We start from the raw sequence: 10,243 nt of genomic DNA on the forward strand, positions 1-10,243 counted from the left end.
GAGTTGTAACATTCCTAAGACCTTCCATAAATACTTGATGATCTCCTTGCATGTTGTCTTTGACTTGCCTGTATGTAGGAAGAATCTATGACCCAAAAAAACGGTTTCCTTCAGAAACATCCCCTACAAAAGTACGTGGTGATATACTGAAACTGAATCTTCACTTACAGAAATAAACATGGCCTATTAAAACCAGGCTGTAACCTACATTACTGCAACCTAAAACCCACATAGGTCTTAGTGTTATAGTATATATGTTCCAAAGTGAACTTTTACGGGGTGCTGCAGCAGAGCATAAACATTCCTTGCTGCTAGGGAGAAGACTAAGCCATTTACAAAACCTCTGTAAATATAGCTACTGTGGAGTAGCATTAACTAAACAGAGATTACCGTGCAGGTTGTTCTGGGTTCACCTCCTCCATACATCCAAAATCAGTTTTGGGACATCTCTTTGGCTCCTGATGTTTAAGTTGCCATGTCATTGTTTTTCACTCAACCTTCCAAGCTCTTTCTAACCAGCGTATCTTACATAACTTCAAAAAATAAATTAAAATCCCCAAAAACTTAGCGAAGTCTTCTGTCAGCAAAAGATCAGTTCTAGTAAGCTCACAATTTAGCATTTGTAGCAGCTGGTGAAAGAATCGAATATTAAAGTCAAATGTGCCATAACATCTGGATTTATTATATGCTTCCTTCAACCTATGCAGGGGTGTCAAGGGGTGTGGGATTTATCCGGTTTGACAAGCGAATTGAAGCAGAAGAAGCTATCAAAGGCTTGAATGGCCAGAAACCTCCAGGTGCCACCGAGCCCATCACTGTAAAGTTTGCTAACAATCCAAGCCAAAAAAATAACCAGGCCATCCTTTCTCAGCTGTACCATTCTCCAAACAGAAGGTATCCGGCACCTCTAGCTCAGCAGGCTCAACGTTTTCGGTAAGTCAAATTCTTGTATGTAACAGAGGTGCTGGCAGCCACATATTTCCATGGGTCTGTCTGTTGGTTTCCTGCACTCTTTTCCTTCTGTGCACTATGAAGGAAACCCATGAAAATGTTAAATTTCTGTAGCTATGTTCCAAAAACACAGCTAAAAGTGAAAATGCATTCCAACCTATTGAGAACTGAAAAACACCTAAAAAGCACCTAATAAACTCGCTTAAATCAAGATGACACTTTTTATTCTATATAGTCACTAAAAAAAATAAATCACTTTTAAAGGTTATTTTTATTTTTTTTATTGATTAACATGGAAGTTGACTCAGCTAGTGTTGACCGAGGCAATTCAATTTATCCCTTAGCAATATGTCATGCTACTGCAATCCTCTTCTTCACCCTCTGGTGTGTTTCTTCCCCGTTCTGGCTTTCAGGTTTTGTCCTAGTTTAAATCATGCATACTACTGACCTTATTCCCAGCTTCTGTAATGACTGTTACTCAGAGATCTTCTGCATGTGTATATTTGTGAATGTATGTTCTCCTCGTGCTGAAACTACAGACGTGCAGTTTCCAGTTCCTACAGTTCCAGTATCAAAAAGAACAGTTGGTGAGAACAGAGTGAAATAAATACTGTATTATTTATATTTGTGAGTGACCCTTTTTTTTCCTGCTGTTTTCATATAACCTCTACACCTGGTTTATGTGATTAGAATTTGCTAAGTATTACTCAAACACTTGCTTTTTTATTTTTCAAGAACCAAATCAGCTTGCAGTTTAAGAGAATGCATCAAGCTTCAGAAGCTCTGCTTTGGCCACCCTTCTTTTAGGTAAAATGTTCAGAGTTCATAGATAGCATTTCTGGCAGGATTTGTGAATTCTTTCTTTCAACTTTTCAGCCTTATGTACTGCAAGTGTCTAACACAAGTGAAGGTCAGCACTAGAGAAGGCTTTCTGCCCTCAAGGAAGGGATACCCAATTTTATTCAGTATTCTTTGAATTTGTGTACTGCTCCTTAGGGAATAAAAGGGTTAGTTGAAACAGCCTGCTATATATTGAACAAAAGTAGGCTTGTCCTTGCTCCACAAGCAGAGCACATGAGCAGAAGTTAGACTTCAAGGATGGACTGTGGTGCGTTGAAATAAGATCGTGAGGGAGCTGTTGTACAACAGCAATGTTGTTACAACATCCGACGTTCTGGCAAGCCTGGCCTGCTAACTCCATGAGTTCTTCTGAGTGCATTTGTTCCCAGGCACAAAGCTGTGTTCAGTATTACTGATACCAGTTTCTCTAGCACCTGTATTTAAATGATACTCTGGGTATACCCATTATGACTTGTAAAATTTAAACAAATGTTTTTTCCTGTGGATAGGACCTGAAGTTCTTTGCAGTTTTTTAATTTCTGTAGAATACCCATGTCCTGCAACATGAGACATAAAAAAAAAAAAAAGTTTCAATTGTGATTTTTCTTTATTAGAAAGTGCATTTTTATAAATGTCAGTTTAAATTTCACTGGAAAGTTCTCGGTGAGATATTAAGTGTAAAGCGGTACCTGAAAGCCATAAAGAGATGTGATCTTGTTCCACTTAAAAGTATAATGGTAACAGAAAGTATCAAGTCTGCAGTGAATAGGTGGGTGAGTAAAATCTCTCACTTGAGTTGATGGGGAAGGTAGGAAAGGCTGAGTTGGCTGACTGGTCAAAAGGGTAAACTGATGTAGCAGACACTTGAATTTTTTTTGAAAGACCATCAGGCTTCTGTTCATTAGAAGACAGCTTTGCCAAGTTCTACAGTTTCATAATTGTAAGCAGAAATCTGCCTGTATTTTAGGGTTTTGCTTAGGTGTTGTTGTTGCAGTATTTCAGCTCAGCTGCTGACAATCCAGCTCAGATTGCTGGGATGCTTTAGGTCTTTAATGTCTTTCACATGCCAAAAAAAAAAAAAAATCCCAACTGTTGAAATTTCAGATGTTAAGAGGATTGATTATTTTCCATGGTTGCTCTGTGTCAGTTAACAGTTGGTGGAGGCCTGAAAACACAGAGGTGGCATAAACCTAATAATGAAGAACAATTGGATCACTCTAATGATTTTTTTTACTAACAAAAATCTTGAACTGAACTTTCAAAAGCAGCTGTCTATAACTGTTCTGTATCTGTAGGTCATGTAACTTAAAGCATCCTTAAAAATTAATTGCCTAGTGAACACCTCTGTCCTTCTTGAATCTTTTAAGTCATCCAGGTAAATGATGAAAACTCATATGTTGACCCCATTATTATATGAAGTCCTCAGCCTGTTCTACTGTAAAGAATTTGTATTTGGTGTTTTTTCTGGAATTCTTCACCTCCCTCTCACACCCCACATCGTCAGAGTAGAGCTCTGTAATCTAATCACACTAAGTCTATTGATAGTAGGCAGACATTTTTTTCATTTCCTCCTTTCTGCTCTTTAAGGTGTTCAGTGGCTTGCTGTCCTGTTAAAATCCTGTTCACTGCAAAGTCAAAATTCTATATAGTTTATGACCTTTACTTAGCTGCAGGCAAGACCAAATCTTTTTTTTTTGTGCCCAAGCGCTGTTACACTATTAGAGCAGTTAAATTTGGATTCTGTATACTAGTAATGGTTATTAAATCCTATAGCTCATTACTGAAGAAAAATGACAACCAAGTACGAATCTGTAAGGTAGCTGTAAGCTAAAAACTGAATCCTTTAAATCTTTATTCCCTAAGCTCATATTTTGTGAAATCATGAAGATAACCTTTAAGCATGAGACTTCCTCTTCATATGTCCGAGCTTTACTAGGAAGACACCAGAGCTGCTTTAGGGAAGAAATTTTCTTGGAGAAGCACTTTCAACTTATTACTGAAGTTGCTTAATAGGATTGGTAGGCATTGTATGTTCTTAGGTATTGGCTAAGTAACTCCAAGAGCATTTAGAGGTGGGACTGCATAATACAGATCAGCAGCCTGGGAGAAAGGGAAGGAAGAAATACATGGAGAAAACTTATGACATGAAACGTATCAATATTCTAAAAAAAAATTCTTTCAAAAAAGAGTAAGAAAATGTAGGGGAAAAAATGTCTCTTACTGCAATACCTGTTTTAATATTTTTTTTTACTGCTTGAAAACTCTGTGTTGGTCTGGGTGTTCATGTCAGCATACTGTGAAGTAAAGTCTCAGTAAAGCCTTCGTCTAACAAGTTTATAATTTCAAAGATTTCACTCAAGTGGTCACTGACTACAACTTGATGCTGACAGTATTGTTTGACTTAGTGCACCACTACCACAAGTTTAGCCTTTCTGAACTTAACTACTTGTGGTTGTGGGTACTACACAGGAACATCTGTTTAGTGTTACATTGGCTGTTTCATGTGTAGCAAGGTCTTCCAGCTCTTGTAGTTCAGGTACTCAAGCTTTGCATAAGGTTCTCTAGAATACAGTTTAAGGGGCTGGTGGAAACCAAGTGTTCTTAAGATAAAAGACTAGAAAAGTCTGAAGACTGAACACTTTGCTAAATGTTTTGCAGGCTGGACAATCTGCTCAACATGGCTTATGGTGTAAAGAGGTAAAGAACCATTCAGTTCACAGTAACCAGATTATTAAGAGAAAATATTTTGGCTACCATTACATTGTCAGTAAGACATTTTCACATGTTGAGACTTCAGCTGAAGTTGCTCATTTCAGTGCATTGTGCATGAAAGACAAACTCAGTAGCAGTTTCATGGAATTCCCATTTCAAACGACTTAATCCTCACTGGCTTTCTAGCATGCTTTTCTTACGTTCTTCTGTTTATTATTTCATTTCAGTCAGATTTAACTCTGTTCCCACAATTGTGCCTTGTACTGCATATAGAATTTCTGCAGCTGAAAAAAAAAACACTTTGCAGTATTACCTTATTCATCTGGCTGAAATGTCCATGCCCACTGTCAAAAGCCCTCTATCGCTTTCTGTGTTTGAAACTTCTTTGCTGGGATTCTCTGAACAGCTGCTTTATGCTTGTTTCTTTTGTTTTCCACCATTATTCAGTAGGTTTCCTCCCATGACCATTGATGGAATGACCAGTTTGGCTGGAATTAATATCCCTGGACACGCAGGAACTGGATGGTGCATTTTTGTGTACAATTTGGCCCCTGATGCTGATGAGAGTATCCTCTGGCAAATGTTTGGACCCTTTGGAGCAGTAACCAATGTGAAGGTCATTCGTGACTTTAACACAAACAAGTGCAAAGGGTTTGGATTTGTGACTATGACAAACTATGATGAGGCAGCTATGGCAATAGCCAGCCTGAATGGATACCGCCTTGGGGACAGAGTATTGCAGGTCTCCTTTAAAACAAACAAAACGCACAAAGCCTAACAAGTTATTCTCAGTGCATTAATATACGAAATCTATACAACAAAGGCAATTTACAAGAAGCTTTATGCATTAGTAAATGCCTTTGTTGTATGCCAGTGTGGAAATGGGGATAAAATGACTACTTAGCATCCTAAGAATATGTGAGATTTTTTATTGCTAATATTTGAATTAGAACTTCTTAAATACCTTTTGTGTTTGAATATTGACAAGAGGTACAGGGTTTTTACCTGTCACAATGCATTCTATTGCCTTCTTTGAAGAAGGTGGACCTTTTAAAATGTTTCAGCTAAGGGAAGAAGTTTTTTCTTTACATGACTGCCTTTAACCTATGAGTAAATATTGAGGCTTTGTGTTATACTACTTAAGTTTCTTTTTATAATTTCTTGATTTGCCTTGTGTTTAGTTTACATTTTAATGCATTGCTGTTCTGTTGTTCAAGAAAAGTATTTGAAGTTTACACTTTATTTATAAAGTTATAAGCAGTATTTATTTTATAATTATCATTTGGGTTGGGGAAGGGGAACACGTTATAAAAGCTTATTGTAAGAATACTGGAGAACTTTTCGTAAAGCAGTACCTTGCCAAAGAGATAAGAGCCTCTTTGATGTGGGTTTAAAAAAAAAAAAAAAAAGCATCTATTTTTATAAAAAAATAAAAAAAAATTTGGAGAAACTTTTTACTGGTCCTGGAACAAATATTTTGACTTGAATACTTTGAGAAATCTCTTCATAAGACACCTAGTGAGCTTTTAAAACTTACCAGGAAATTTGCAGTTGTTGGGGAAAAATTTAGAAAGATTTATGATGTAGAAATACTTTTGAGACCTTTCTATTAAGAAGTAGAGTTGATGGGATGCACTGTTGATTTCATTTTTGTAATCATCAGTGGAGTCTTTGATCATCCTGGTTATTAAGTGATAGATGGCTCACATTAATTTGTGATTTTGAAACAAAAGAAAATTTAAAAAAGCTATATAAGAGCAAGCAGGAAACTTAAAAATACTGAGACGGGGGAAAAAAAAATCTGTTCTTCCTAAAGAATTCCCTTCAGATAGAGCTCATGGTGTTTAGTGATGTACTTGCTATTGTTTGAAGAATTGTTTTGTCTTAAGAAAAAGACATTGTGCATGGTTTGCACAGCAGAAGTGGCCTGAGTTGGGTATATTTGGAGGTATTTTGAAAGTTATGTTCAAGGCTAACACCTGAGCTTTGTGTAATGTAAATAAGACCTTGAATTATGAACCTTTCAGCTAATTTTGGTTTTAGTTTATTTTTTAACTTACATGCCAAGTGATGGTCAACTTTGAATGTTTTTGTATGAGTTTTTTCTTTGTAAATGGCATTAACATTGTTACTTGAGGTCTGCTTATTCATTTTTGTTGTCCTGAGGACTTGAATTTACAGTGCATCAGATCTGTTGCTATTTTTGTCTGTAGATAGTCTAGCTTCAGCTGTTTATGGTGATGCTACATTTTGGTTTATAAATATGTTTGTGGTAAAAACAAGTATAATCATAGGTTTTGGACAAATTTCCTTACATTTTTCATACAAAACCCATGAATACCTGTATGCTACTGAAATTTAACTTCGTATAATGCTTAAATCACTATTTGGGGACATAGAAAAGTCTTTACCATGTATTGAAGAAATTTAAGAAAAATACAGAATATTTTCTGATTAGCATCTAGCTTATAATTGAATTTTTGGAAAAAAAGCTGAGGGTTTTCATGCCTTCACCAGGATGCACTGACAACTATATAGTTACGTCCTGCTTTTTGTATAAACTGAGATGCTCATATGCTTCCCCTTAGAAAAAGCAATGTTCTATGCATAAACATAGTTGTACACTATCTTTGCAGTTGCTTTTGGTTCTTATTCCTTTAAATTGTAGTTATAAAATTTTCAGTATAGTACAGTTACATATACTGTGAAGCGCGTGCTAAAGTGAATAAGCGAGTTTTCATGCTGACCCACTCAATGCTATTCAAAAATCAATTGGCTTCCTGAGCACTTCCTCATTCTTAGGTGCATTTAGATTGTTAAAGCTCCTCTGCATTAAAAATTGTATATACTATAGAAAACACAAACTTTCCAATGTGGGGGAAAACAGCTACATGCTTCTTTCCTTATACTACTGTAGCAAACAACGGCATTGATGAGAAGGCATGTAAATTGGGCTTCACTTTACAGTGTTTATCAGAGCACTTAGTAAAATGTAAGGTTGGTATTTATTTGAAGTTGTATAGTATGACTTAATTCACATCTGTTGGAATAGAAAAATATATTCTGTTGAGTATTTAAGAGGTTGTACATGTTTTATTTTGTGTTTGGATCCTTTGTACTTTTTCATGTTCAGTACATCAATAAACAAAGTTGAAGGGATAACAGTGTCTTGAGCAGGTTTTCTTTACTGTGTTGTCCACTTTAACGACTAAGCAATCTCAAGGGGAGGAGGGAAAAATTTCTGCAAAGCTCATTTTGGCTTAGGACACTAGTTACCAACAAGTAGGCACTGGAGCCAAGCACTAGTTCTGTAGAGTTGGTGTCAAATCTCTTCAGTTTGGTTTTATATGAACCACTCAATATTTAAGCTGGTACAATAAATGAGGATCATTAAACACATTCAGTAAAAATGAATTTGTCTGTTCAGCCACCTGCTCTTCAGCGTAGCTAAGTTAATGCCCTGTTGTGTTAAGAAAAAATACAGAGGAGGGAGAATAATTTATTCTTTATTGCAATATCCTCTTGCTGTTTGATTACTGTATTTTTGTTTCATTATTTGACACCATTACTCGTGGATATCCAATTAACCTTGTTCTTCCCCCTTCTCAACACTTGAAGAATGCTTAAACTTGCCATAAATTCTTTTGCCCTTTTAAAGTACGTATGCTCCAAAATTTGTAGGCTTTCTCAATTGAATGAGAATGAATTTTTGCCATAGAAGGATCATACGCAATATGGCATACATTTTTAACTGTTTCTTTTCACCCTGCTTTTTATGTTTTTAATGTGAGATTTTTTGATTCATAACCATATAATATGTGGCATGGAGCATCTCCCAACAATATGGCACAGTGGTGTCAAACTTTCTTGGAAGACTAAGGCGTAAGTCTAATGTCTGTTAGTCATAACCTGTGTTAACAATTGGAATTTTATATTTACATATAGAAATAGTGTGTGCTGATGGCTTTTCATACAGTTATGTTCTTTGGCTGGAGTACTGAAAAAGATACAAATTACAGGGGCTGGCAGCAAATGAGGAGCTATATTTGGAGTTCATATTCCAGCAGGGATATCTGTGTATTCAGCTTGCACTCCTTCATGGAAGAGTAGTTCTAGTTCTCAGCTTAAACCAGTCTGAGTCGCTATCTGTGGTTAAATCATAATACAGAAATACAGACAAAATGTGTTTATATAATTACCTTCAGTTTAAAATCAAAACTGCTTATACTTTTGAGGGTTAGCTGTACATGAACAGGCAGTCAATGAGCAACACTGAAAATTATAAATGCAGTTGCCTGGAAGAATGCTAAGTGCTGGAAAATACAATTTTGATTGCATGTTAGCTGGGCACCTTGGGGTAGTCATCAGAGCTCATGAGTGAAGGAACCTGATGGGAATTTTTAAAAATGGGGACACTTTAAAAAGTGGGGACACTTTTCTCACTGTATAAATCTTAAAGCAAAGGAAGAAAATCAAATCCCTTCATGGGGATGTAGTGGTAGAGGAACAGTTACTTTTCCAGTGTTATATCTATCTGCTAAGAGTTCCAGAAACATCTGCAAAACTTTGGGGACTAACAGTGGCAGGTGAGCCAAGCTGGAAACATGACCCTAGCAGGGGGTCAGCTGTAACCACAAGACATGAATGTTAGTAGGGAGACTTGTTTCTGCAGTAACATACCCTTGCACATGCTCGAGGCTTGTGTGGCCTCTTCTGTAAAAGATGCTTGCAATGAAATCAGCTGTGTCTGGTAAACTCGTGCATCTAGAAGATCCTTCCCATACTCAGAGCCCATTTTCACACTGTAAAGAGGAAAGGTACTTTTTTTAAATGGACCATTTGCTGTCCATTTGCATAGTTCATGGTGTATATTTGTTGTATTACACCCTGTTATCATCAAGTAAGTCTAGGGTACTCTAGGAGTACTGCAGGCAGCACTGGGCAGGTCTGACTGTTGTTAAAGTTTGTAATTCACTGCATTGTCACTTGAAACATGCTGCCGGTAGTTAATTAAATGTGTAGAAATGGTGACTTAAGCTATAGAAGTATTTAAAAAAAAAAAAAAAAAGAGAGAAAAAGCAACACCATTTGGTAACTTTCTCACAAAATGTCTGTAGCTTTTTTTTTTTTTTTTTAATGAGTAGAGAATATTTCAGGTTTTTTAGTACACCAGCTTGAAAACTGAAAACATCCTGAGATGCTCTGTCATGGTTAAAATAGCTGGGAATTGGGATATTGGGAATTCCTGTCAGCATTTTTGATCCAACTGTGTTTCTTTTATGTTGGGCTCGTTCTGCCCAGCTGTGGCATTTGGGATTTGAAATTTCAGTGTGTGGATCTCAAAAGCAAGAAGAATGATCCTATTTTTACACTGAAACTTTACTAATTAAAATTTGCTGTAGATTGCACCTGTCTAAGAAACCACTGCGATGACTAATGCTTTGGGCCAGCAGGTATTAGAACATCAAAGTTCATCTGGGCAAAGCAGCTTGAAACAAAGCTGGGGGTGGTTTGGGGCCTTTCGGTGGGAGGAGGTGGAACCGGGTACACTGTGATAACACTAAAAAGAGTCTGCTCTCGGGGGAAGAGCAGACTGAATCTGAAAAACTTGTCTTTTGTTGCCCACACATACTGGAGGAAAAAAAAAAAAAAGAGCAAGCAGTGTAAACTAGGTACCTTCAAAGCAGCATGAGTAATTTCAAAGGTTTAAGAGGCTGCCTAACTTTACGTTATTAAGCCT

The 10,243-nt window shown here is 36.7% G+C and overlaps 1 protein-coding gene across 35 annotated transcripts in view; it reads left to right on the plus strand.

The window, feature by feature from the left end:
* Positions 1-7,662, plus strand: part of ELAVL2 (ELAV like RNA binding protein 2) — a 90,159-nt gene extending 82,497 nt beyond the window's left edge. For 21 of the 35 annotated variants that reach the window (XM_084503369.1, XM_084503351.1, XM_084503357.1 and 18 more), the window contains 4 exons: positions 708-933; positions 1,687-1,758; positions 4,450-4,488; positions 4,951-7,662. In XM_084503369.1, coding sequence (XP_084359495.1) covers positions 708-933; positions 1,687-1,758; positions 4,450-4,488; positions 4,951-5,281 — 668 coding nt within the window. In that variant the 3' untranslated portion in view covers positions 5,282-7,662. The remainder of the gene's footprint in view (positions 1-707; positions 934-1,686; positions 1,759-4,449; positions 4,489-4,950) is intronic. The other 14 variants (XM_084503365.1, XM_084503366.1, XM_084503376.1 and 11 more) reach the window with 5 other exon arrangements.
* Positions 7,663-10,243: the final 2,581 nt, after the last annotated feature.

The sequence above is a fragment of the Aythya ferina genome, assembly GCF_964211825.1.
Source record: "Aythya ferina genome assembly, chromosome: Z".
Taxonomy (NCBI): domain Eukaryota; kingdom Metazoa; phylum Chordata; class Aves; order Anseriformes; family Anatidae; genus Aythya; species Aythya ferina.